The following is a 26,766-nucleotide window of genomic DNA, read 5'->3' as shown; positions in this document are numbered from 1 at the left end:
TTTTTTTTCTTTTTTTTTTTTGGCTGCGTTGGGTCTTTGTTGCTGCGCGCGGGCTTTCTCTAGTTGCGGCGAGCGGGGGCTACCGTTGGTTGCGGTGCGCGGGCTTCTCACTGCGGTGGCTTCTCTTGCTGCAGAGCACGGACTCTAGGCGCACGGGCTTCAGTAGTTGTGGCACGCAGGCTCAGTAGTTGTGGCTCGCGGGCTCTAGAGCACAGGCTCAGTAGTTGTGGCGCACGGGCTTAGTTGCTCCGCGGCATGTGGGATCTTCCCGGACCAGGGCTCGAACCCGTGTCCCCTGCATTGGCAGGCGGATTCTTAACCACTGCGCCACCAGGGAAGTCCCATGGATAAATTTTTAAATACCCTTCTTTGAGATACTCTGTATTTCCTCCATTTTCTACAACGATCATAGGTTATTTTGTATTCAGAGAAGTGATGCTGGAAACGGAATGAATGGTACCCGTGGACCCTGCAGGCAGGGCACCGCTACCCTGTTTGGACTCTATACTGCGTGCTCCATCTCTTCCCCAGATGGATCCACTTTTGGGATCCAAGTCTATGCCACATGCCAGGTCTCTTCTCCAGATCTATTCAACTTTCCAAAATTTTCTGCCCTTCACGTGTTAACAACCCCTTCCTGGGCCCCTTCCTGCCACTGATGTTGAATCTACCATCTGTCCCATTCGCAGACCCGCAGACACAGCTCCGCGGTGGTCCTCTCCTCCTCGGGGTAAGCGTCCTGCAATGGGACGGCGGCCGAGAAATGCCTGGGAGGCCGCGCACGCCTGGTCCAAATGCAAACCGTAAAGGGCGTGTGCTAATGTGCTTTTTCTTGGAAGAGGACCCATGGTTTCACCCACCTCCTAATGGGGTCCGCAATGTGAGAAAGTGCTGAGGGCACCGCACCCCAAAGGAGGGTGTGGGCTCTTGGTGGGAGCACAAAGTACCGATGTCCAGTTCCCTGGCTTCCCCACCTCGCTGGTCGCACGTCCTGGTACAGGAGGGTGGAGATGGTGTTTGAGTCTCTCCCTTGGCATCCCGCACGGCACAGAAGCAGGTCACCGGGACCAGATCCGAGTATCAGATCCTCCAGATTCCTGCCACTGGACAGAAAGAAGCAGTGGTTCCACATAATCTCGCCCCCGCTTGGCCCCTGACACTGAAATGTTTAGAAAACCCACCCAGGGAGATTGTGGTTCCTGGCGGGCTGCCCGGGGGCTCGGCGCTGGGAGAGTTCCCCCAGCCGCGAGCCCCAGAGCTGCTGACAGCTCCTCCGGATGGGAGACGGGTGGAAGCCCACGGAAGTCGCTGAGTTGCTTTGTTTTTCTCTTAGAAATCACCTGCATTTTATTTTTAGCCATATTCCAAGCCACTTGATGGAAAGGGGAATGAGTGGCATCGTGGGTAGTATCTTTCTGCATAAAAATCGAGGTGTGATTACCAAGTAACAAAGCTAATCTTTTTTATTTCTTATGACCTGACTCTAATCTGAAAGCCGTTCCAAAACTGGCAGCGTTTCTGAGCTAAATATGCACCTGCCAGAGTGAACGTCTTGAAGTTGAATGCTCGCTGGCAGGCGTAAGCGCCAGTTCATCCTTTGATGAAAAAAAACATAGTGTTCTGACTTAGGGGACCCGGTGCTGCAGGACCCTGGGAATGTGACCAAGCGCAGGTTCCGCTCGTCCTTCACCTGGCCTGATCATTTCTCATCCATTTCAAGTCAGCACTTCTCCCGGTTAACTGCTCTACCCAGGACCTTCAAATGCAAAGCTTTTACCTTAACGAAATTTTCATCCTTGCTGGGAAGGCTGTGGTTTTGCTCCCCGAGCCCTTCATTGCATTTTACTACCCTGGGAACACGTACCCCCTTTTTCTTTTGGGGATAAAAGATCCTCTGTCCCGTGTCCTCAGCTGACGCTTAGGGGTACGGAGAAAAAGCAAGAAGTACGTGCGGGAACGGTGGAGATTCGGGAAGCGGGGAGGGGGAGGGGCTCCTGTCCTCGAGGGCCCATGTGGATGAACGTGATGAACAGGCTGTGGCTGAGCCGCGTGGCGGGGGGAGACCTGAGAATCAGCGGCGTGGGCGGGACTGGGAACCAGTGTCTGAGCCAGCTTCCGCCCCTCACCCCCAGGGACGTGGAAGCCACGGGCGAGCCCCCAGTTACCAGCCTCCCCAGCCTCCACGTGTATCCATGGTAACCCCCTTGTTTCTCTTGGTCTCCAGTGGAAGGACTGAAAGTGGTGGAGGTTGAGAAATGCAAGAGTGACATTAAAAAGATGAGGGACGAGCTGGCAGCTAGAAGCAACAGGTAAGGTCTGCGCTGGGCAAGTGCGGCAGATGGCCGGGGAGAGCTCTGCGCGGCCACGCGGAGCCGAGAGGGGCCCTGGGGGGGGGGGTTCCCCCGAAAGCAGAGCTGGAAGATCCCAGCTCTGGCTGGGGTGGGCACCGTCTGGGATTTGCTTTCCGATGACACAGCTTTCTTATCATAAAAGAGAGTTTATGGCAGAGGGAGGCTGGGAGGATGACTTCACAGAAAAGGCCAGTAATCTTCTTGCAGATCAAGGTGTTAGGATTCACGGCCCCAACTTGAACAGAGCTGGCATCGATTTTTTGAAAAGGGGAACGATAAAAGGAGAAAGGCCTTTGGCTTCCAGGGGACGAGTGTCCTGGTGTCCCGGAGGCCCCAATCCCGTGCGGACGTCCGCATAGCACAGAGTGGCCCGTCAGGGGAGCGATGCCGCGTTCTGGACACAGAAATCACTTGTCCCGCGGAATAAGGGTCCCTCCACGCATCCCCTGGAGAGCCAGGGTGAGGTGGCCCAGGCTACCGAAATCCAGGAAAAACATGGCCCAGGCATTTTTTGGAAAGTGGGGTTTGGGCTACAGCCAGACCCTTTGCCGAAACCGTGGTTAAGGCAGATTATTAGGTCAAGGGCAGAGATGCACCACGTCAGCCAAGATGATGCTGGATGTTGCACACACTGAGCGCCTGCTGTGTGCGGGGCTGTACCGAGTGCTCTGCTGACGGGACCAGCTTGCAACTGTCTGCTGTCCTGCGTTGCTGCACGCCCGTGGTCCAGAGACCGCATGGTGACGGTGTGGCCCGTCACCCCCGGAACGCCACGCCACTAAGGAGGCTGAGGTTACAGCTGGGGCTCAGCAGGATTTAACGGGACTGATGAACCTGCGAACGGCCCTGTGCAAGCGCACCAAGTTGGCTTACGAGGCCACCCAACATCTTGAAGATCGTTTCCTAAGTTTTCAAAATTGAGGGCAACCTGCTTACTACAAAGCGTGGCTACATGCAAGGGCCTTCGGTGCAGGAGGGGAAGGGGAAGCTGGTGGTCGCGGGGGGGGCGGGGCTGGCGGCCTCAGGACGGGCTCCGGGACTAGCCTGACGGGCTCCGGGTGGTGCATGTCTTCCGGGGACCACGCCCCGTTCGTGGCCCGCTCACTTGTCAAGTATTTTGGACTTCGGGATGTCTCATCCCATTGGATTTGGGGGAAGTCGGGCAAAGGAGTCCGTGACGACAGAAAATTGTGAGTGAATAATTCATCCTCACTGTCCCTGAAGCGGAAGGCTCTGTGCGGTCAGGAGGCAGATCCCTCACGTGACCCAGTGAGGGCCCTGGAGTTGCCCACGCAGCCCCGCAGCTGGGCCCCGGCTCAGCAGCTGGAAGGAGGCCCCTGGTCACAGTGTCGTCCTCGGGCTCAGGATCTGGACGGCTCAGCTTAGCCCTCTGGCTGCCACATGCTGGACCTCCGTCCTGTGGCCAGTCCTAACGCCCAGGGGAGATAAAGCTTGTCAGCCAGGCCCTGTCCCGGCCGCTCTGCGAGCAGCCTCAGACTGGCGGCCCGTGGCCGAGGGCCGTGTCTGCTGCGGCGAGCGGGTGGTGCCCTGGGCCCCGTCCCCCATGTTCCCTCTGTAGGGTCGCCTGCAGCCACACAGCCCACAGAGCACTTGCAGGAGGCGGGGTTCGGGTTTGGGTTTTGGTTTGAGGTATAGTTGACTTACAGCGTTAGGTTAGTTTCACGGGCATGACGTAGTGATTCAAAAGCAGAAGGTGTTTTATAATGAGGCCTCTCGTCCCTTCTCAAATGATTCAATCCTTCCACCTGCCCAGAGCAACCGGGGTGAGTCAGGAGCGCCCCCCCCACCGCCGCTGGTCCTGCCCCGCCAGCCGTGTTGCAGGCACCCCCCCACCGCCCCTTCTGTAAGAGCCAGGCTGGGGCAGGGGCAACGTGATGCCCCTGCTGTGCTTTCTGGCGTGCACTGCCCTGCGGGTCAGGTTGCAGGAGAAAGAACAGAATTTCGTCCAGGTGGTATTAGTTTCCTGTGGCTGCTATAACCAAGCACCACACACTGCAGGGCTGAAAACAACAGGAATTTACTTTCCCACAGTTCTGAGGGCTAGAAGTCTGAAATGAAGGTGTCAGGAAGGCCAGGCTCCCTCTGAAGGCTCTCGGGGAGAATCTGTTCCAGGCCTCTCTCCCAGCTTCTAGCGGTTGTCAGCAATTCTTGGGGCCCCTTGGCTTGTAGAGCATCACTCCAGTCTCTGCCTCTGTCTCCACATGGCCTTTTTTTTTGTATGTGTCTGTCTCTGTGTCCAAATGGCCCTTTTTTAAAAAGACACCAGTCATATCGGATTAGGGGCCACCCTAATCCAATCACACTTGGTGTGACCAGTCTTAACTCATTACATCTGTTACAGCCCTATTTCCAGATGAGGCCGCAGTCACAGGTACTGGGGGTTGGAACATCAACATATGATTCTTGGGGGACACAATAGACCATGTGGAGAAGACCTGCCCAATTTCAGAGCACAAGGGAAGCAAGGTGTCACCTGCAGGCACCTGTCGGGGGCCAAGTGGGCAGAGCCGGGGCTCTTCCACGCCCCCCACCCCCCGCAAGAAGTATCAATACATGTTTGGAACTCACAGTGCTGTGGTCCAAAGAGGAGCCTTCCCTGTGCCCCAGCCACTTCTAGAGGCATGTCTTCTCAACAGGCAGTTTTCACAGCAGCTCATGTAGGTGAGAGATGGGTAATTGTGGCTCTTCAATCGAAAACAGAATGGGGTAAAGTCTCAAACAGTGCTGACACATTGCGAAAAAAGAAATGCAGCCTCCTGGGCTCGGGGCTGATCCACAGCAGCAACACCCACCTGGGACGCTGGCCCAGGAGCCTAGCACCCCTTTGTGCCCCATACAAACAGCCCTGCCCTTTTCTTTATGGAGAAATTAACTCAGATGGAGGATAAGCTGCTTGCACTGCCCCTCGTCTCTGCTGACGGCTGGGTTCCATCTTAATCGTGCAAGGGGGCCGTGCAGTCATCCAGCATCCTGGGACCAGGCTCGTTACCTGCGGGGGAGGTCGCACAGCTGAGCAGCTCTTTCTGAGGATGTCCACCCAGCCGGGTGTCCATCCTGCCTCTCGGGGGCGGAGAGGGGAACAAAGGCACCTGCCCGGCTGAGCTCAGGTCTGCACCCGCTCGGGTGGCCAGTGAGCCTGAAGCGATGGCCGCCTTCACCCCCGCACAGGCACACCCCAGCGTGGCCTCGGAGCCAGGGCTCTGCGTGGACCAGAACCGCCTTTCCCCAGGGAATAGGGATGGCCGTTGGGTCAGATGAGGCGCAGACCCACAGACACCCTCGGAACGGGCTGCGCTCCCCTGAGACACAGGCCTTGGGTTTCTCTTGGCTTTTTCCCCAAGAGGACAGAGGGAGGATTGCCCGCCCACATTCAGGGCAGGGCCCGGCCCCACCGAGCACGTGGGGGCTACAGGAACACGGGGCGGCATCTGAGGGCTCTGGGATCTGTCATCTCTTCTTTCATCCCAAACAAATGGCCTTGACCACTGGACTGAGCCCCAGGAGGGGGGAGGCTGGGAGCACGGAAAATGAAAGCAAAAACCAGCCCCAAACAGAAAGAAAAGAAAAGGCGCCATGCCAGCTGCTCTGTCAGCTGGAGGATGCTGGTTCCCGAGGCGACGGGCCAAAGAGGGAGCAGGCAGGGCTGCCTGGCCGCGGCAGGACCTCCCAACGCTGGGATTTTCAAGGAAGCAGTGGATTCCAGCAGTCAGATCATCTTCGGTGGTGGAAGCTTACACGGCCCTCCTGGGAAAGGCGCGGGACTGACCTGCACAGCACGTGTGTGCATGTTTGTACAAAAGAGGTTAAAAGCGGAAAAGAAATAATGACGATGCTACCTATGCTCTTAAGTCACAGACCAGGTTCTCACTGCTCAGACACGCGTGTGTAAACGGGAGTTCTCGTTGACGAGGGCGACCACGGAAAGCGTTTGGTTGGCGCGTTTTCTTGGTTCATTTTGTTACCCTTTTGCTAAATCTGTCTTAAAATCCCACTCCATGCACGGAGATATCTTAAGCAGCTCGGATGATTTTGCGAGCATCGGGTGGAGGGAAGGAACAGTGACACGCCAAGAAAGTCATACTGAGGCTCTTTTCCCAAACAGGAAGCAGACGTATTATTCTGAGTTTGCAAGTGGCACAGCCACCTTGTCATACCTCCAGACTATACTGATGAGGGGGGCAAGTCAGTAAAAATAACAGCGACCACGATGCTCCCAGTCAGAATCCAGTCCCAAGCTTCCCAGATGTTCTTCTATGCCCAGATAGCCGGTTCTGAAAAACAGCTACGAAATACTGTTTAATTTTCTTTCATTTACAACACTGTAAACCGTCAGTAGATGAAAATGCAGCCTCAGACATTTTTGCAGAATGTCTGCAAATGTCACCCACCCAGTGAGTTCTTTTCTCCTCATTCCGTGGCCAATTGTTTTGCAGTACCTTTCAGGACATACATACTGTAGGCAACGTTTCTTTTTCCCTTTTCATCCAAAATTCCCTCGCTTCCCATAATACTCATCATTAAAGATGACATGATAGTCCTCCCTGTTGAAGTACCGTAATGGTTTAAATTATCTCCCATTGGGGGATGTTCCGGTGGCTTCTAGTTTGGTTTTGTGTTTTTGCAGCAACAGACGACACTGTGATGAATACCTTCAAGCTGTTTGCTTACGTCTAATTCTTTGCTTATGATAAATTCTCCAGAGGAGGCTTGCAGCTTAAAGGATGTGAATTTCTTTACGGCTCTTACAATACAGTATAAATTGCTCTCCTGGAAGATGGAAGTTTATTTACAAACTGCATGAGCTTCTGTGCTGGCCCCATCCCCAGCCTGGGAATCTCACGCAAGGCAGGCGGAGGGTGAGGAGTGGGGTGTTAGACCCTCCCGCCACCCCCGCTGTGCTCCCTATTTGAGGTGGGGGGACTTCAAGTTCCTTCCAGAGGAGTTAAGGTGCCCATGTGGGCTGGGGGCCCAGGCGCTGCCGGCTCTCCTGGAGCAGCCCCGACCTGCAGTCCCTGGCTCTGACCCCCTCGGGCCAGCACACTCGCCCCTGATGTCGGAAGGGGGCTTCCCTCCAAAGCCACCAGGCTCCTTTTGCTCTGTTCTTTTGTTTTGTTTTGCTTTTGTTGCCGCAACCCGAGGCATGTGGGATCTTAGTTCCCCGACCAGGGATAGAACCCGGGCCCCCTGCATCGGAAGTGCAAGTCTTAACCACTGGACCACCAGGGAAGTCCCTGTTCTGTTCTTGATGCCTTGATGTTAAGGAATGAAAAGCAGAGTCAGAGATCAAACTCGCCTCTCAACGTGTGTGTAAGGGGAACAGTTGGGGACATCCTGAAAGTCTATCACAGGAGGTGGGATTGATGACCTTATGAGGTCCATCACGCCCGAGGTCCCAAGGAGGACTTGCTTTTTGATGAGGTCGAGCTCTCTGAAGCAGCAGCAGTGCATTTGTGACATGGTAGTGGAAAAAGCAAGTTGCCAGAGAGGAAACTTGGTACCATTCCATCCTTATCTAAAAGGACCAGGGGCTGTCCGTGTGTGTCCATACCTAGGAACGTTCTGGAAAGGTACCCCAAACTTAACAGAAGGCATTGCCAGGTGTGAGATTTAGAGGAAAGAAGGGGGTGAAAGGGGACTTACATTTTTTTCCTTTGCTTCTGTGTTTTTTGAATTTTTTAGAATAAACGTATTTTGCTCGCATCATTTAAAAGAGATTTTCAGGAGCTTCCCTAAAATGAAGATGCCATGTTTGCTGAGAGCTCAGTATTATCTCAGGAGGTCCAGGCACGGTCTTCGGGGTTTAGCAACGAGGCGTCACTGGCTTTACGACTTATTCTTCTGTAACAAATAAGACCAAAGGGGTTTGTGGGATGCGGATTGGGTTGGGTTTTGCGTTTTTCGGTCTTTCTCCGATGAGGTCCCCGCAATCCGCCGCCCAAGTGACGCCAAGACCGAGGCGGCAGTGCCAGAAACAATCTTTGCTTTTCCCTTCAGGACCAGCTGTCCCTGTAAATACAGTTTTTTGGATAACAGCAAGAAGCTGACATCTCGACGCGATGTCCCCGCTTATCCCAAGGTAAGGTGACATCCTGCCCCTGAAGAGACCACAGTCAGCGTCCACAGCCTCCCACCCTCGGCCCCCCTGACCTCCCAACCCGGCCCCTGCCATCTGCACATCTGCAAAACCAGCTCCCGCCCGGGCCCTGGGCTGTGGAACACTGCCGTTTTTCTTAGGCAGGATACTCTCTCTGACGTTTGTTTAGCCACAGTGGTCCCAGACCAAGCTCCAAGAGATCGGAGCTCCTCCCCGGTGTCCAGCCAGCCCCCATCGCCGACTCAGTGAACAAACGGTTCTCACGTGCAAATGTTACTTGAAAGAACTTTCATTTTTAACTAAATTATTTAAAATCTGCTTCGCTGCATCTCCTGTCCCTCAACAACATGTAGTTGTTGTGAGAAGTTTTGCTTTTTGGTCACAAAGGATTTCTCAGTTACAAGAGAACCTCAGCCCTTGTTAGAGCAGCAGTGCCCTGGGAACGGGGGTAGGGTTCTTCAGACAGCTGCAAAAGAGGGGTCCGGTGATGGTGGTCCCCCATCTCACAACGCCTGCAGCTGGCGACTGAGCAGGACCCTGGCCCAACCGTTCTTTGCATACTCTCCCACTAAGATTTGGGCTTCGCAGTGGCCGGGGTCCTGCAGACAGGGCACCTGGCTGTGCCCAAGGCCACCGCCCCCCCCCCCGCACTGTTCCCACAGCAGCAAAGAAACTCCCAGAGCCTCCCTGCCAGGGGGTTCCCCAACTCGGATACGAAAGACAAGCTAAATACTGTCCAAGGTTTTCACATGGACACAAGTGCCCTGCCCCACAGGAATGCGTGACCCACACCTCAGGATCCGCCCCAGGGAGTCACGAGGCCCAGCTTAGGCCCAGAACAAAAGGTGCCGGTCCTCCGCAGTGGTTCCTTTGAAAAAAAACAAACGGAAAGACCTAGGAGACGACTGTATCTAACTCCAAAACACGGTGACTGTCTTGGGTCTAAAATCTTGTTTCGTCTGGCAATGTAACCTAAACTCCGGTCTTCCGAAGAACCAGCGCCTGCCCCCAGCAAGCTGGGCTGTTATAGCCCACGGCTAAACCAGTGACAGCGTCCAAAATCAAACCTCAAAATAGCTTCTTAGCCACTATTTGAATTTATGCCAAGTAAAAGTTTTTTCCCTTGATTTCACTTTATTGTATTTTTTAAAGTCCGGTTTCTCGGGATGTCATTAGCATGCAGTAAGGTTCACCTTCTGCAGTGCAGAGCACCATCAAGTGTGACAGGTTTACGTGGTCACGTACCCTCCACCACGGTCAAGGGGTGAACGTTCTGTCTCCCCCAAGCGCCCCCTCGTCCCCTGTGCGGTCATTCCTGGCGCTATGCCCCTGACCACCACTGGTGGGATGTCTGTCCCCGTAGTTTTGACCCCTCCAGAGTTATCGTGGGTGTAGCCTTTGAGAAGGTACCCAGGTGTCCTGAGAGGGGGGCAAGAGGAGAGTGGAGAAGGCATGGCCAGCCTTCGTCTCAACCCAGAGGCCCCCGTGCATGCTCACAGTGCTTTCCTGTCCCCTCCAGTACCTGCTGTCCCCCGAGACCGTAGACGCCCTGCGGAAGCCCACCTTCGATGTCTGGCTCTGGGAGCCCAACGAGGTGAGTGCAGGAGCCGCCTGGGACCGGGACCAGCTTTGGGGACCAGACGGGAGCGGCCCCATCGCTCTTCTCCTCGGCTTCTCCTCTGTCTTCTTTGTCTTTCAACTTGATTCTCCAGGTTGGCGGCCAAACTGCCTCTTGGTGGGCTCGGGAAGGGGCGTCAGGGCCAAGGAGCAGGTGAGCGGTGGGGCCTCGAACCCGGGCTCTGGCTGCTCGGTGCACCCCCTCCGCCCAGCAGCCCCCCGGGCTGCGTCCTGATCCCCGGGCCTGCAGGGTGCAGGCCTCGCGGGCTTGGGGAGTATTTCAAGAAGGAGCTTCCACTGGAGGGCTGCTGAGAGTAGGCGACCCGGGCAGCTGTGAGGCCTCGGGGACCCAGAGTGACTTTTTGCAGCAACAACACACTTCTTTAAAATTCCCCTTTTACTGAGAAAACACAAACATGGAGATCGTTTTGTTGTTGTTTAGTCTATAACATCAGTTATACCTTCCTCTCTCTGAACCCGGAGAAAACAAAAAGTCCCTCCACGTGGACACGAGGCCACAAGAATCCACAGACTCTTGCCAGCTTTTTGGTAACACGGGAGCCCCGGCGGGGCTCACCCACTTGGACGAGATCAGCTGAGCGACTTCCCTGCGCTCCAGGAAAGGAACGGTGCACACTGAGCGTCCACCATCCAGGTCGTCGTTCCCCGCCTGGGCCTGGAATCTCCTGTGTGAACCGCCTTCCCTGGCTGGTCTCCCAGGATGAGAAAAGCCCCAGCAAGAGGGGCCAGGAAAGTGCAGGTCCCGCCTCCACCCCGCCTGGTCCACCCTGAGAAGAGCCGCGTGCTGGCCGGCACCTGAGAAAAGGAACTAGGTGACACGTGTGCTCCAAACCGTCCAACCAGTCAGCACGCAGGGCTGGAGCCGCAAGTTCAGGGGTGGGGGAGGCATTCTAGGTGTGCAGCTGTCACCTGCCAGATCAATGCATGATCAGAAATGGACGTGGTGGAGGGGGACCATGGCAGGAGGAGAAGAGTCACATCTTCCAGGAGAAGCATTAGGACCTCATGTCCCAAAAGCTCTCGCTGAGCAGGGGAGCCTGCTGGCCTGGACGCACAGGAGCTCAGAACACACAGCCCTGCTTCCAGCAGGTGGCCGAGCGCCGCTACCGAGCACATCTCACTCTCCCCAAAGTCGTCTTGACCTCAGCAGCCCACAGGGAGGAAGAGCAAAGCTGGGGCCCTGATGGTGGAACCCCCGCCGTTCCTGTCTCCTTGGGGCACTGGCTGCTTGTGGCCAGAGAGGGAACGCCACCCTCACGCTGAGAGGTGGAAGGATCCATGCAGCCGGGATGCGAAGGCAGTCCTCCACACTCGGGATGTATGTGCAGCCGCCATCAGGGCGGGGATGAAAGGAGGGACCAGCCCCCTGCCAGTGGGCTCGGCCCGTGTGGCTGTCTGCCGGCCCAGGCCCTCACCAGCACACCTCCATGACCCCGGGCAGCCTGGGAGGGGTCCCAGCGCTTCCAAAAAGCACCTAGCTGCCCACAGTGGCAAACCAGAGGTGCTCAAAGACGGCAGCCCTGGCCTCTGGGGATGCCATGAACTTTGGAGTGTGGATGGCAAAGGTGAACAGCTACAGAGATACACCTGAAAGCTTCAACAGCCCGCCTGGCCCCCAAAATGGCATCTGGCCACCCAAGAAGCGTCTGGCACCCCGAGAACATCAGGGCCCCCGGGTGGTGGTGGTTCGCCTCTCTCCCTTCAAGGGGGGGTGACGCACCCGGCGTCACCCAGGGCCCCAGCATTCTCCGATCGCAAACCAGGCGGGGAGGTGACGTCCCACTGCTCCGCTCTCGCGGGCCGACCTGAGTGCTGCCCCCGACGCCGCGTCTGCCGAGCCCGGGCTTGAAGGCCGCGGGGCCTCTCGGTCACCTCGTGCGTGCTCCGCGCTCAGCCTCATCCAGCTGCCCAGCCCAGGGCCCGCTGCAGCGTCAGCACGAGCAGATGCTCAGACGCGTCACTCCTGCTCCGAAGCTGCCACGTAAGTGGCACCAGATGGTTTTGTCTGCCGATCACCTCCGCCTCTTGACTCTGATTTCACAGCAAATATTTCAGCTCCTCGGGGTTGCCCGCAGCTGCGAATAGGCTGGTGGGACGGGGAGCGGGGCTGTCGGACCCACAGCCCCTCTGGACGGCAAAACCCTGGCTGGGCGCTCGTGCTGCTAGCAAAGCTGGGGTGATCCGGGCAGCAGCCGGCCGGCAGCCTGGACTCCAGCCGTCCCGCTCTCACCCGGGACCCCGCAGTCCCAGCGCTCTACCAGGGGCTCCTTCAAGGCCCCCGTTTCCAAACTCTGGCACCCGGCCTGCGTGTGTGCCGTGCCCTCGAGGAAGAGCTGTGTGTGGTGGCCATCAAGGACTTTCCGTCTGGGACATCATCCCAGTTCTGGGCTGGGGGTGGCTCCCAGTTTCCCCGGTGGATTCTCCGTGCGGCTGGAGAAGCCACCCGGCCCGCCCTGAGCGCGTCTCCTGGCCGCTCGTCTCCTCCTTGTTGACCGGCCTTCTCCTCCTGTGCCCACAGATGCTGAGTTGCTTAGAGCATATGTACCACGACCTCGGCCTGGTCAGAGACTTTGGCATCAACCCCATCACCCTCAAGCGGTGGCTGGTGAGTGTCAGGCGCCCCCGTCCCCCCGACACAGTTTCACGGGAATGGACTGTGGGCGCCTTCCTGATGGCCCTGGGCTTCCTACAGACGGAAGCCGCGCTTCCACGAGAGCCCTGCGGGGACGGTCAGCCAGGCTCTGCCCGTCCCCCTCCCCCAAAACACTCTCTGCTCTTAGGCCCCTGCTCCGGTGAGCGAGAAAATAGTAAGAACCGGGGAGGGGCAAGTGAAGCCCTGGGAGGGGCTGGGGGGGGGGGGCTCTAAGCAGCACAGGCATGTGAGTGAGCGTGTTGTGCAGGTGTGTACGTGGGGGGGAGGTGTGCATGTGAGTGTACGTTTGTATCTGTGTGTGTGTGCGTGTGACTGTGAGCGCCGGTGCCTGCATACTGGTGGGGCGTGTGCCTGTACGTGTGCCTGTACGTGTGCCTGTGAACACGTGTAAGCGTATGCACGTGACTGCGTTTGTGCGATTGCCAGGGTGTGTGTGTGAGAGAGTGTGCATTTAGCAGCAGATCTTTCTCTTTTTTTTTAATTAATTTATTTTATTTATTATTATTTTTTTTGGCTGCATTGGGTCTTCGTTGCTGCACGCGGACTTTCTCTAGATGCAGCGAGCAGGGGCTACTCTTCATTGCGGTGCGCGGGCTTCTCATTGCGGTGGCTTCTCTTGTTGTGGAGCACAGGCTCTAGGTGCGGGCTCAGTAGTTGTGGCTCGCGGGCTCAGTAGTTGTGCCTCGCGGGCTCTAGAGCGCAGGCTCAGTAGTTGTGGCGCACGGGCTTAGTTGCTCCGCGGCATGTGGGATCTTCCCGGACCAGGGCTCGAACCCGTGTCCCCTGCGTTGGCAGGCGGATTCTTAACCCCTGCGCCACCAGGGAAGCCCCAGATCTTTCTTTTTAATAAAATACTGCTCACAACCAGATGTTAAAAGCCTGTGGAAGATTTGATGGTGGCTGGGGACCCAGCACCCCGCATATAGTCCCCCAGCTCTCCCCGCAAGCTTCACGCCCCAGCGTGGCTCCTCTGGGGACACCTTCCCCGGGGTGGGATCGTGGGGGCCATGGTGTGGCCCCCGGACATCCTCAGGCCCCTGGGCCCCCTGGTGCTCTCACCCTCGGGAAACGGGAGGGCGGTTGGATGAGGGCCAGGTGGGGAGCAGGCAGCTGGCACCGGGAAGAAGGTGCCAGGAGCTGGCGGGAGGGGTGGGCAGCTGGCCACAGGGCGGACCCTCTCGTCTCCGCAGCTCTGCGTGCACGACAACTACCGTAACAACCCTTTCCACAACTTCCGTCACTGCTTCTGCGTCACCCAGATGATGTACAGCATGACCTGGCTCTGCGGGCTGCAGGTGGGTCTGGGGGAGCCCCCTGCCCGGCGTGGTCAGTGAGCAAATGGGCGCCCACCCCCGCCCCGCCCCAGAGAGAGGCAGGTCCTCCCCCACCGGGCCGGCAGCTGGAGGGGCTTCGTCCACCTGTATCACCCGCCTCCCACCCGACTCCAGCCCCTTCCTCACCCCACCCCACTCTCTCTCTGATCCAGGAGAAATTTTCCCAGATGGATATCTTGATCTTAATGACAGCGGCCATCTGCCATGATTTGGATCATCCAGGCTACAACAACACGTACGTACGCGGTCTTCTTCTCTGTCTCTTTTTCCCTTGTAAAGGGGCCTCTGGGTATCAGAGGTGAACTTTTCAGCTCAACCCTCTGCCAGTTCCAAGCTGGAGCGGTCGGCCAAGGCCTCCTAAGCCCCCAGCTCCACCCCGCCTCTTAGGACATGGCTCGCCGCTTGGGACTGTGTCCGGGGCCCGGGCCTACCGGCGCAGGACCCTTGGAGGTTACCAAACCCAGAGGGGCTGCCATAGCCCTCTGCGTCTGCACCGGCAGAGCCCCGACGGCAGCAGGACCTCCCTCCCCCGAAGCAGGTGGGGATGCCCTTACACACGTGGACGGGGAGGGGCAGCCCCACCCTGGTCTCTGGATCTCACTCCCCCGTGGGCAGCTTCCCCAGCCCGTTTCCGACAGGAGCAAAGCAGAGGCAGGGGCTGTGACAGCAAGAGCAGGGTTGTGGACGAGCGGGAGGTGGGAGGGTCCAGGGCAGGCGTGGAGCCAGGAGGACGGGCCAGGCTTTGCTGGAACGTTGGTCCGCTCCCGCCTCTGGGGCGAAGGCCCCTGAGCGCCACACCACGCACCTGCCAGAGTCCAGGCCGGGTGGCGCTGGTTTGTGATCCTAGTGACACACTGGTGGTTCTGTCGAATTCATGTATTTGCGTATCGAGTATCACTGGGCGGGTGATGATGCCAGGTCTGCCCGAGAAGCGTGCCGTCGTTTGTCAGGACCAGAGCGGATTCCAAGGTGTGGACGTTTGTGCCCCTCCGAGGAGGCGGCCCCGTGGGCATCCATGCCCTCAGTTCACACTCGGATGACGTGCCCGAGCACAGGCCAGCCGAGGGCCGTGCCCACAGCAGCTGACGAGAAAATGCACCCCGGTCCTCCACATACTGATAATGTCTGCAGGGTGTCTGACCATTTTGAGGGCACGCGACGGGGAGGCGCTGAGGCTCCTTGGTGACCTCCGCTGTTAGGACTACAGCAACTTGGAGGTATCCAGTTGGAGGGGCAGCAGAGACCCAGGAGAGCCAGGAGAAGGGGGCTCCTGGCACGAGCAGAGTGCGGTCCCCTCCATCCCTTCCAGCTTCCGTGCACCTCCCCACCCCCCCGCCAGCGCTGCTGCCCTGACTCGAAGGTGCCTCTGAGTGCGGGTGCCCGAGGGCCCTTCTGCTCTCTCCTCCAACCCCAGGTACCAGATCAATGCCCGCACGGAGCTGGCCATCCGCTACAATGACATCTCCCCCCTGGAGAACCACCACTGTGCCGTGGCCTTCCAGATCCTCAGCCAGCCCGAGTGCAACATCTTCTCCAGTGTGCCGGCGGAGGGCTTCAAGCAGATCAGACAGGTGTGCGGGGTGAGGGCACGCCCACCGCAGAGTGGGAGGCACCGGGGGGACGGTGAGCCCGACCAGAGAGTAGAAGCCCTCTCTCCCCGTGCCTGAGGCTCCCAAGATCTCCCAGTCCCCCACCAGGGATCCTGGGGGACCGGCCCTCCTCCCCAACCTCCTCCAAGGCCAAGTGGCGCCCCAGGAAGAGGTGTGCGTTTGGCACACATGCACGGTGTTCCATGGACCTGCAGATCACGGCCACCATTTAATTGAACCCTTTGAGATCGGTCCTTTCTCATCTCACAGCCCAGGAAAGTGAGGCTGACACAGGCGAGGTCACTCACTCAAGGGAGCAGGCCCTGGGCAGACACGTCTGCAGCATCCAGCCCAGCAGAACCCCGACCACTGTCCCCTAGGCCCTGCTCTTGTCCCCTGCAGCCCCACCACCCATTTCAGAAGAGACATTTCTGCTGCTCGGGGCACTTTGGGAAAAGGATGAGGGTGGCCAGCTGTCTGGGGTCAGATGCTTCCAACTCACCAAAAGTGACGCCCCTGCACACACAGGAGGTCCCACTGCACGCAGCCCTGTGTCCCATCCTCTGGCGTGTTCGGGGAAGGGGCGATGTCAGAGACATCTTGGCGGAGTGAGGTGGGTTGAATGATAGCCACCCCCCAACCAAAAAAAAAACCAAAAAGGTATGTCCTCTTCCTGACTCCCCAGGACCTGTGAACGAGTCTTTACAGACATAATTAAATTAGGAGCTTTAGATAAGGTTACCTCAGATTATCCGTGTGGATGTGAAATCCAATGACAAGTGTCCTCATAAGAGACACACAGAGGAGAGATACAGAGAGGCAACAGGGGCAGGGACAGGAGTGATGCGGACACAAGCCAAGGAGCGCTGGGGCCACCAGAAACAGGAAGAGGTAGGGAATGGACCATCCCCGGAGCCTTCAGAGGGGACACCTTGGTTTCAAGACTTGCGGCCTCCAGAACTGTGAGAGGCTGCCTTCTTGCTGTTCCGTCCCCCAGCATGTGGCACTTAGAACGGGAGCCGTGTCCACGGCATAGGAGGAGCCACACGCCGCGTCTGTTCAGTGTCTCGGTGGCCTTGCTCCGAGATGCACTAGAGCCCAGGGCCAGGACACACTCCCCTCCCTCCAGGAGAACTGATAGCTTCACCTTATCAGACAACAGCAGCCTCGTTCCCCATCCTTCCAGCTTCCAGGCAGTCAGAGCTCAATCAGGGCTTAATTACCGCCCTGGTTGAATCACCGATTCCTGGTACAGTTATCTCCCCTTTATCTGCTGGCTTTCTGGCCTCCCTTCCACGTTTATGGAACCACCCAGCAGGCACACGCGACATGTTGTTCCACTAGCTGGAGTGAGTCTTTCTGTGAGGCAGGTAAAGGGGCAAACCCTGAAGAAAGGACCCTGCCTTTGTGCCGCCCCCGATGGCTGCCGGGTGAGGAGCCCTGCCAGGGACGCGGCCCAGAGAATTCAAGCAGCTGAGCCCCTTTGTGCGTGGAGTAGTCAGAGCAGCGCCCCGCTCCTGCGGAGGAGCCGCACCCCAGGGGACGGGGCCCTCCTCGTGCCGCCCGCCACGGGGACACAGGCTGACCTTGCCCCAACACCTTACTGACATTAACACTTCCTAAGGGTAAAATCCGTTGCCCCAATTTTTAATAATATTTCGTCCTTGATTATTTTGAGGGATAACTCATCATAGGGACAGATCCTTCACTAGCAATACAGTTAAATCCTTACTGAGAAATCGCACAATTGAAAAGGCCAGTGATGCCCCATTATTTTTTTTTTTTTTTTGCGGTACGCGGGCCTCTCACTGTTGTGGCCTCTCCCGTTGCGGAGCACAGGCTCCGGACGCGCAGGCTCGGCGGCCATGGCTCACGGGCCCAGCCGCTCCGCGGCACGTGGGATCCTCCCAGACCGGGGCACGAACACACGTCCCCCGCATCGGCAGGCGGACTCTCAACCACTGTGCCACCAGGGAAGCCCGCCCCCCCATTTTTTATCTGTCTTGACTGATTTGAGTTGTGTATTTGGTGTTTGTGGTGGTGCTCTCTTGGAAAAGTAGAGCACCATACTCAGCACAGAGGTGTGTTCTGTAAATGTCTGTAGGATGGATGGATGGATGGATGACTGAATAGATGGATGGATGGATGGACGGACAAGTGGGTGGGTGGATGGATGGATGGATGGATGGGTGAGTGGACAAGTGGATGGGTGGGTGGATGGATGGATGGATGGATGGATGGATGGATGGATGGATGGGTGAGTGGACAAGTGGATGGATGACTGAACAGATGGATGGATGGATGGACAAGTGGGTGGGTGGATGGATGGATGGGTGAGTGGACAAGTGGATGGGTGGGTGGATGGATGGATGGATGGATGGGTGAGTGGACAAGTGGATGGATGACTGAATAGATGGATGGATGGATGGACAAGTGGGTGGGTGGGTGGATGGATGGATGGATGGGTGAGTGGACAAGTGGATGGGTGGGTGGGTGGATGGATGATCATGGTTTCAAATTATGTTATTTCTACTAAACCAATACTGGGTTAACAAGGTCAAAATATTTGTATTAAAAAACTTATTTGGGGACTTCCCTAGTGGTCCAGTGGTTAAGACTCTGCACTTCCAATGCAGGGGGTGCGGGTTCGATCCCTGGTCGGGGAACTAAGATCCCGCATGCCACATGGCCAAAAAAAACAAAACAAAACAACCTTTATTTCATCCTTACCTACAAATTCGTTAATAGAAGAATGCTATTATATGATCAGACTTTGATCGCTCCCAAGCAAGATAAGCACATATCGTCACATACAGATTAGATAACAGGAAAAAAAATACTCTTGGAAAATAGGTCACTGACCTCCAACAACAAGCTCTGGAAGGAACAAACCATATATCTAAATTACTACATCAGCGGGAAGCATCTGTCCTTGGCTGAAAGCATCTGGACTTCGCAAGGAGACACATGCTGAGCCTGCCCTCTGCAGGTGAATGGTCTTGGTGGGCCCGATGCGCTGCCTTCTCCAGGGACACAGCCTGTGTTCGGCAGCCCGGGGCTCAACCCCCAGCCTTCCACTCGCCAGCTGAGGCCTGGGCAGGCTCCCCAGCCTCTCCGGCTCTCAGTTTCTTTATAAAAACGAGGACAGTGGTTCTTAGACACGCCCGTGGCGTCGGCATGAGGCCCAGATGAAGTGGTATGAGCAGAGGGTCCTGCATACAGCAGGCGCTCACTGAGTAACTGTTGGGATCGGGCCCCACGTTCACACTTTGCCTTCACTTCTCAGGGGGTGATCACGTTAATCCTGGCCACTGACATGGCGAGGCACGCGGAAATTATGGATTCTTTCAAAGAAAAAATGGAGAATTTTGACTACAGCAATGAGGAGCACATGACCCTGGTGAGCGGCTTGTCTTCCCTCTCTGGGGGGCTGGTGAGTGAGCGCCACCCCCAGCTCAGACTGGAGACCGAAGCGCCAAAGGAAAACGTGTAACCTCGCCTTGCAGCGAGGTGTCGGTAAAGCCGGCTTTCCAAGTCCCGGCACTTACCGGGGAAAGCCCCCCGTCACCCCAGCAGGACCCCCTCTCCTAGTTAAAGTCACCCCTTTCCCATTCCCCCATCTCATTCAGATTTGAAGGTTATAAGTAGGTGAAGGTAAGCCTGCATACAGAGGCCTGGCCAACACAGGGGAGCGCCAGGCTTGGGGGCAGAGGGCAGAGGGCAGAAGCCAGGGCCGCCTTGGCATTTGTGGGACTGCTCCCCCCGTGCTGGGGGCGGCAGAGGTGGAGTCCTGCCCTGGATGCCCCTTGGGCCAGCCGGCAGGACTGTGGTTCCCACCCCTGCATCACTCCCCGGTGTTCAGGCGGCGGGGTGCCAAGGCCGGTGGGCGCCCTCCCTGCTGTTACATGAGGATCCCCTTCACCCTGTGTCTCTAGCACACCTCTTCAGTGCTCTGGGGTCCCAGCACTCTCCACCCGCTGGGGTTTTTTTCGTCATCTGTTAAACCTCTGCCTCCAGGCAATACCGTCTGTACATTTTTTACATATTCTCGACATCAAGAAGACACTTCCGAGCTTTGCAGTGTATAGTTTGTATGACAAAACGTCCGTGTGTTCAAGGGGCTTTCCTACTACTGAGGCCCCTCCAGGAAAGATCCTGACCCTCGGGGGTGCGGGGATGCCCCGTCTTCCCCCTGCAGCGGGAAGTATGTCCTTGTGGGGGGCAGGGGGCAACAATGCTGGGTTCCCCTCCGCCAGCATCACCCGCCCTCCTTCCCTGCCGGCCAGTGATGGTGAGTCCAGACGCACAGCGCTGTGGGATGTGTCCCGTGTTGCACAGCTGATTCCAGATCTCTTCTTTCAGCTGAAGATGGTCCTGATTAAATGCTGTGACATCTCTAACGAGGTCCGTCCGATGGAGGTGGCGGAACCCTGGGTGGATTGTTTATTAGAGGAGTATTTCATGCAGGTAGGAGCATCAGATAGCGTCACGCAGCATCACGCAGCATCACGCCTCTTGGGCTTGTTAGCCCCTTAACTGGGTTCCTGTTGGAAGCGTGACGGACGGGCCAAGGTGGCCTCCTGCATCACCGCCTCCGGAAGCCTTCCCAGCAGGCGCACGTGTAATTTGAGACACGAAAGACAGGGACCAACAGGAAAAGCTAATGTCAAACTGTTACCACATTAGTGCCCCTGTTACCACTGGTTATACCCCCTCCCCAGGCCCCCCCCCACCCCCCCGTCGCACAACCCTGCAGGCCCAGCGGGCACCTAGTTCGCACTTACAGCGTCCCAATCTTCCCACGTGGATGATGCGGGTGGTTCCGTTGGCGTATTAGCTGTTTCTCTCTTCCTCTCAGACGATGATCCTGGAAGCCCCCAGCTTCCACGGGTGTTTCTCTCTTTAACGTTGTGTCCTCTGCCTTCCCCGCAGAGCGACCGCGAGAAGTCGGAGGGCCTTCCCGTGGCGCCTTTCATGGACCGGGACAAAGTGACCAAGGCCACGGCCCAGACTGGCTTCATCAGCTTCGTGCTGATCCCGATGTTTGAAACGGTGGCCAAGGTGAGCGGCCCGGCAGTGACAACGACACGTGTGCGCCGCCCGCCTGCCCCGCCCCCCGGGCGGCGACCCAGCAGCAAAGCCGCCCCATCCTTGGCCACCCTCCCCCATGGTGTCTCTGGGCTCCCCCCCCCGGGGCCCCGCTTCCCAGGGCACCCGCCAAGTCCCTGTTGGCCTTTCAACTCCGCCTTCAGAAGCCCCTCTAACCTGCCCCCCACCCCGCCCGGCACACGGCTGACACCAGGTTAGTCCTCAGCAAGGAGCCGGCCTCTGCCTCTCTCCCGAGCCTTCCATGGCTCCCCACTGCCCCCAGCACAGGGCACACAGCCCCCCGCCCTCCCAGGCCCTCCTGTCTTGCAGGACGGCCCTCAGCTCCTGGTCCTGCCTTTCTTCAAGCCTCCACCTCTGAGCCCACCCTCCTTGGCCTGGGTGCCCCATGCCCTGCTCAGCAACCTTCCAGAGCTCCCTCAGCACACGCTTCCTCAAGCCCCGTGGCTCCGTTCCGCCTAGAATTTGTCTCCCTGTCTGCAGCTTCCTTCCTCAGGCTGCGGGGTCTTCCCCGTGGGCACCGGGTGCCAGGGCACAGCAGGGCGATGGTGGCTCCCACAGGTGGCAGGAGCAGGGCTGGGGAAGCACAGGAAGCACGAGGGGCTGAGGGCTGTGTGCCCAGGGCTCCCTGGGGCCCGCCGGGGGGTCTCGGAGTGAGAGGCGAGCCCCTCTGAGCTGAGTCTCAAAGGTAAAAATGCTCAGCAGGTGGCCCCGGGGCAGTGGGAGCCGCAGGGCCAGGCCTGAGCACGGAGTGGGCGGAGGGGTCCTGGGCCACGCAGCGGCGGGACGGGGGCGGGGGGGAACAGCCTCACCGCTCCCGCCCCGGGGCTGCCAGGGCTCTAGTAGGCAAGGTTGGCGTTCAGAAGATGAGAGTCTGCAGGCTGGACAGTCGGGGGTCCCTTCAAGCAGAGGGCAGGGGGTGGCTTCTGCCAGTTCTGCGAGGACAGTGTGAGAGCGAGAAGCAGGGACCTGGAAGGGGTGGGTGGGCAGCGAGCGGGGGCTCTCCCTCCCCAAGGGCTCCCGGGACTCATTGACCAGTCGGCTTCAAACCTCGGGCACCTTGGATTCCGCCACAGCTGAGACCCAAGAGGGTCCAAAAGTGCCCCTTGGACAGAAGCACATTTCCTGTGCGGCTTTTCTCCCGGGACGCACGGGACCTGGCACGGTTTTGCGCCAACGTTTTCTGCGAGGGTGACCAGCTGTTGAGAGGGCCCGTTTGTTCCCTCGCAGCTCTTCCCTGCGGTGGAGGAGCTCATGCTGCAGCCCCTGTGGGAATCCAGAGACCGCTACGAGGAGCTGAAGCAAATGGACAACGCCATGAAGGAGGTGAGCCGGGCTGCCGCAGGCGCGGGGGCCGCGGGGCCCAGCCACACGGCCCGGGGGGCCCTCCAGATAGGAGCTCGTGCATCCCACGGAGGAGAGGGGTCAGTCCTCGAGGAGCTCACGGCATGGAACGCACAGAACCTCGGGCAGAGTCGGTGCCCCGTGGTCGCAATCGCCCACGGGAAATGCAGAGCATCACAGCGCCTCGGCTGCCTGCATCCCCTCAGAGCAGCGTCCTGGCCCCGCGCGGGTCCCTCACCTCCTCCCGGGGCTGACCTTGTGCAGAGGGAGGACGGCGGAAGAGACGCTTCCCCTGGCACGGGAAAAGCCACCACCACGACCTGGCCACAGGGCTACCACGTGGCAGCGTGGCACCTTGAGGAGGGTCTGGGTCTGGCTCCAGGCTCCTGTTGGGATTGATCCTGTGTTTCAGGGAGGTCCAGTTCATAGGCTCAGAGCTGGGGTAGAGGTTTTCAGAAAAGCCCCAGAAGCTGGTCTGGCCAAGGCAGGACCCCAGTGTGTGCAGATCTGCTTCAGGTCCCCCTGCCTCTTGGGACCCCTGGGACCTCCCCCCGTGACGTCCAGCCACTTGAGTGTGGCCTCCCTTCCATCCACCCTCCCACCCCCTCTCTCCGGGGCCCGTCCCTGCTGCCTCGGGCTTGGTCCCCCTCTGCCCTTGGCCGGTGTCCCCCCGCACCCACCCAAGGGCCCCCTTCTGTGCCATTTGTCCTCACTGCGGGCAGGGCCCCGCCCCGTCTTTGCAGCCAGGAACTCCCACTGCGCCCGCTGAGCCTCGGTGCGGCTCTCGACCTCCTTCGTGTACAATGCCACACGCAATATGGTGCTCGGTAAATGCTGATGGGTCGACGGGCAATCCAGGCTGGCAGCCGATTCCTCTACTCGGATTCTTCCCCCAAGAAGTCACAGACGGGGCTTCCCTGGTGGCGCAGCGGTTGAGAGTCCGCCTGCCGATGCAGGGGACGCGGGTTCGTGCCCCGGTCCGGGAAGATCCCACATGCCGCGGAGCGGCTGGGCCCGTGAGCCATGGCCGCTGAGCCTGCGCGTCCGGAGCCTGTGCTCCGCAACGGGAGAGGCCCACATACCGCAAAAAAAAAAAAAATTAAAAAATCCCTCAGCATTCCAGGTGAAGGACTGAAAAAGGGAGTGCTGGGGCACTCACAAGTACTAAGACGTTGTGGAGAGTTAAGAGCTCAGGAATGTAGGGGCTTCCCTGGTGGCGCAGTGGTTGGGAGTCCGCCTGCCGATGCAGGGGACACGGGTTCGTGCCCCGGTCCGGGAAGATCCCACATGCCGCGGAGCGGCTGGGCCCGTGAGCCATGGCCGCTGGGCCTGCGCGTCCGGAGCCTGTGCTCCGCAACGGGAGAGGCCACAGCAGTGAGAGGCCCGCGTACCGCAAAAAAAAAAAAAGTCACAGGCGGGTCCTGAAACTCCAAGAACCTAAGAGCAAATGACGCAGAGAGCAGCTGGAAGGGGCGGTGTCCCCCTGCCGAGCCCCCGACAGGAGGGCTAAAGGGGCCTGACTCCCCAGGGTCAACTGAGAGCCATCGCTGCGAAGGCCTCAGTCTCCAGGTCCCAGGCCAGCTGCCCAGAAGGGCCGTTAGGACGCTCCAGTGCCCCTTCCTGTTCCCAGAAAGAACAGACCCACACAAGAGGTGAAAGGGTCTCGGACTTCGCGCCCGCATCCACCAGTGCGCCGGCGCTGCATCTGCGGCCAGCATGAGTGCGAGGACAGTGGCCGTGTGCAGTGAGGCCTCTGACTGCAGGGAAGGTGGCCCGTGCAGAGCTGTCGTCCGGGAAGCTCCCCAGGCTGTAGACCCCAGTCTCCTCCCGCGTTGTAGCATCTGCAGCCCCGGGAAGGTCTTGGGCAGACGAGCGGTCACTCACTCACTGGTTCCTGGAGCTTGATTTTTGCCTTCCGTATCCTCTGTCCTGCTTACAGCCGAAGGCTGAGAGCCTGACACCTGACAGCACCGCGTCAAGAGAGAAAAGCAGAGATGGGGGAAAACGTGAAGGTAATGCTGTTCTGAACGATGTCTCAGTGTGTACGGTAGTCCAGACTGAAATGGGGATGGCGTGGAAATCTGGGAAGGAAGGAGGGACGGAGGGAAGGAAGGGAGAGAATCTGAATGTATGAATGTTTTTAAATGAAACGTTTCTCCCTTGCATATAATCTTTACAATTAGGCTCTGAAAGGAGCCATGCCTTAGAAAAATATCAATGATTAGCATAGGTACTACTTTTCAAAAATAAAGTCTTTGCTTATGTCGCTGTAAGCACTTCCTGCGCACTTGCATTTGGAACGGGTAGAAGGCAAACCAGCCCATTCGGCCTCCGCGTGGTAAGGTCACACCGCACACGTGTATGAGGGTCACTTGGGAGATCCTCGCTTATAGAGCAGTCAGGGTACAGGGCATGAGAACTGGGCTGGTTTCATAGAGGAGAGGTGGGTACCAGGCCCTGGCATCCAACAGTCCTTGTTCTGAGTCTGGGCTTTGCTAATTACAAGCTGAGTGACGTGCACAAGCATCTCAACCTCTCTGAGCCGCAGAGCCCCAGTCTCTGAACTAGAGGCAATAATCCCACTCCTCTTGCTTTAGTGATTAAACGCACAGAGTGCTGGGACAGAAGAAGTGCTCATTGCCCGTGTGTGAGCCTGTGACATTTGTGGCATTGCCCGCACATTTCCGATCCCACAGTCACAAACCAGCCGTCTTTTTCCTTTTCCAAGCAGATCATGCCTGAAGAAAGCCGAGTGCTGTGGGCTGCTCTCCTGGACCCGGCCGGCTGGGCTTTGCGGGATCGGTCCTGCAGGGGGAAGTGGTCCTGAGCATCGGCCACCATGAGATCATGTTTTCTAAGAACCATTTTGTTCACTGATAACAAAAAAAAAGGACTTCACGATGCTGTACAGAATTTTTATTTTTAAACTGTCTTTTAAATAATATATTCTTATACAGAAATGGGTACTGTCCTTTTTCTTTGGTAGTGTTGTGTATCCCGGGCTGCTTCTGATAAACCACAGGAATCTCCCCCGCTTCCCACGGGGAGACAGAGGACACTGCGCTTTCCTCACCCGTGTGTCTCAGAGTGATGGCCTGAGTGATGTGCTGTGTGCCTCCGCGTAATTCAGCATTAAATGTCAGACCGGTGCCCGGAGCGCGGGGCTGTGCGTGTCCTGTTTGTGAGCGGCGAGGGGGATGTTGGGGGCTGTGTCCAGGGACGTGAGGCCGGAGGCAGCTCGGTCAGGCTGCAGGCAGCGTGAGCCCAAGAAATCCACGCGGGGTACCAAGCACCGCACGCTGGAGCCCGTTTCCAGCATGGGAGCTCCACGTTTAAGTGGGCAGATGGGCAGAGGAGCCAGCCGTGTTTACTCAGCACATTTCAGGGCCCCCGTTTCAGGGGATGAAGCTGTCCTTCTCCTCCTGCCTTTGTTTTAGACACAAGCACTGGGGACGTCCTGGGTGGCCCTGCGCCCACAAGGGGAGACCCAGCCCCAGGCTAGTTCACAGTCAGGCTTCACCAGGTTGCACACACCTGAGCTCTCGCCCAGGACCCCCTCCCCGTGTGCGTTTAGACTCCTCAGTGCTTCCCGGGGCTGTGAGCTCCATCTCTGTCCCCCCAGAAGCATCTGCTCTAAAAACTGACGTTAAAGGCCGTCAGCATAATCCGAGCTCTGTGGACGTTTCACTTGCATGTTGTTTCAGTTTCCTCGGAGCATCTATTCCCTCTTGGTGAATTCCAGAATATTACTTCCCATCTTTGAATAATTCATTTTTGAGCTGTGAAATGTTCCACCTCTCCTTGAATTCAGTTCAATATGGACAGGGGGCTTGGGTTCCGCCTCTCTTCTTATTTTTGTTTTTCATTTTCATCTGCTAAAGCCAGTACATACCGCAGCTTTGGCTAAAATACAACCCAAACTTAGTACGTGTTTAGATATTGAGGCCTTCAACCTGCACGTCATCCTATACAGACACTTCATCACCCGCCCTCCCAATTGGCGAGGGAATGCGCTGAATGGTGCCTTCTGTCTGCTGGGTTACGCCGAATGCCTACCTCACCAAACTCTGCCTCTGATCAAACTTCATACAATGATTACTGAATTTAACACTCATGCACACACATGCACACATATACACACAGTCACAGGTCCACACACGTGTCCACACAGGCACACACATACACATGTATCCACACGTGTGCACACATGCTTACGTATACATGCAACCACCCGTAGGTGATACACATGTCGACACATGCACACATACTTACACACGTGCAATCACACATATGCACAGGTGTCCACACATAATGCTTCTGTGCACTGTACACATGATCATAACACACACGCATACATGAGCATGCGATGATACAGAGGCACATGTGTGCACACATACTCATATTGCATATGCACACGCATGTGTGTCCACATACGCATACACACAATCACGCGTGTACATGCATGTATACACATGCACACACTTCTATACACTTATACAGGCAATCGCACGTACACGTGTGTGTACACATACACACACACACTAACACACTTCACCTGCATGACTGGGTTAGGTTATACCAAGTCCTGGGACAATGAGATCGACAAACAAGAGGAGAGACCGTCCTGGCAGCACCT

The 26,766-nt window shown here is 57.5% G+C and overlaps 1 protein-coding gene across 1 annotated transcript in view; it reads left to right on the top strand.

Annotated features, from left to right (window-relative positions):
• Window positions 1-25,479, top strand: part of PDE9A (phosphodiesterase 9A) — a 100,679-nt gene extending 75,200 nt beyond the window's left edge. Inside the window, exons 7-19 of the mRNA XM_029215497.1 lie at window positions 2,225-2,309; window positions 8,367-8,448; window positions 9,986-10,060; window positions 12,623-12,709; window positions 13,948-14,052; window positions 14,244-14,326; window positions 15,506-15,662; window positions 18,967-19,080; window positions 20,043-20,147; window positions 20,613-20,741; window positions 22,017-22,112; window positions 24,070-24,142; window positions 24,862-25,479. Of these exons, the coding sequence (XP_029071330.1) occupies window positions 2,225-2,309; window positions 8,367-8,448; window positions 9,986-10,060; window positions 12,623-12,709; window positions 13,948-14,052; window positions 14,244-14,326; window positions 15,506-15,662; window positions 18,967-19,080; window positions 20,043-20,147; window positions 20,613-20,741; window positions 22,017-22,112; window positions 24,070-24,142; window positions 24,862-24,872 (1,202 nt within the window). The 3' untranslated portion in view covers window positions 24,873-25,479. The remainder of the gene's footprint in view (window positions 1-2,224; window positions 2,310-8,366; window positions 8,449-9,985; window positions 10,061-12,622; window positions 12,710-13,947; window positions 14,053-14,243; window positions 14,327-15,505; window positions 15,663-18,966; window positions 19,081-20,042; window positions 20,148-20,612; window positions 20,742-22,016; window positions 22,113-24,069; window positions 24,143-24,861) is intronic.
• The last annotated feature ends 1,287 nt before the right edge of the window (window positions 25,480-26,766 follow it).

The sequence above is a fragment of the Monodon monoceros genome, unplaced genomic scaffold (genome assembly GCF_005190385.1).
Source record: "Monodon monoceros isolate NGI ecotype Baffin Bay Population unplaced genomic scaffold, NGI_Narwhal_1 Super_Scaffold_11, whole genome shotgun sequence".
Lineage (NCBI taxonomy): Eukaryota > Metazoa > Chordata > Mammalia > Artiodactyla > Monodontidae > Monodon > Monodon monoceros.
Note: the sequence above shows the minus strand (reverse complement) of the source record. Positions and strands in the feature narration are given on the sequence as shown.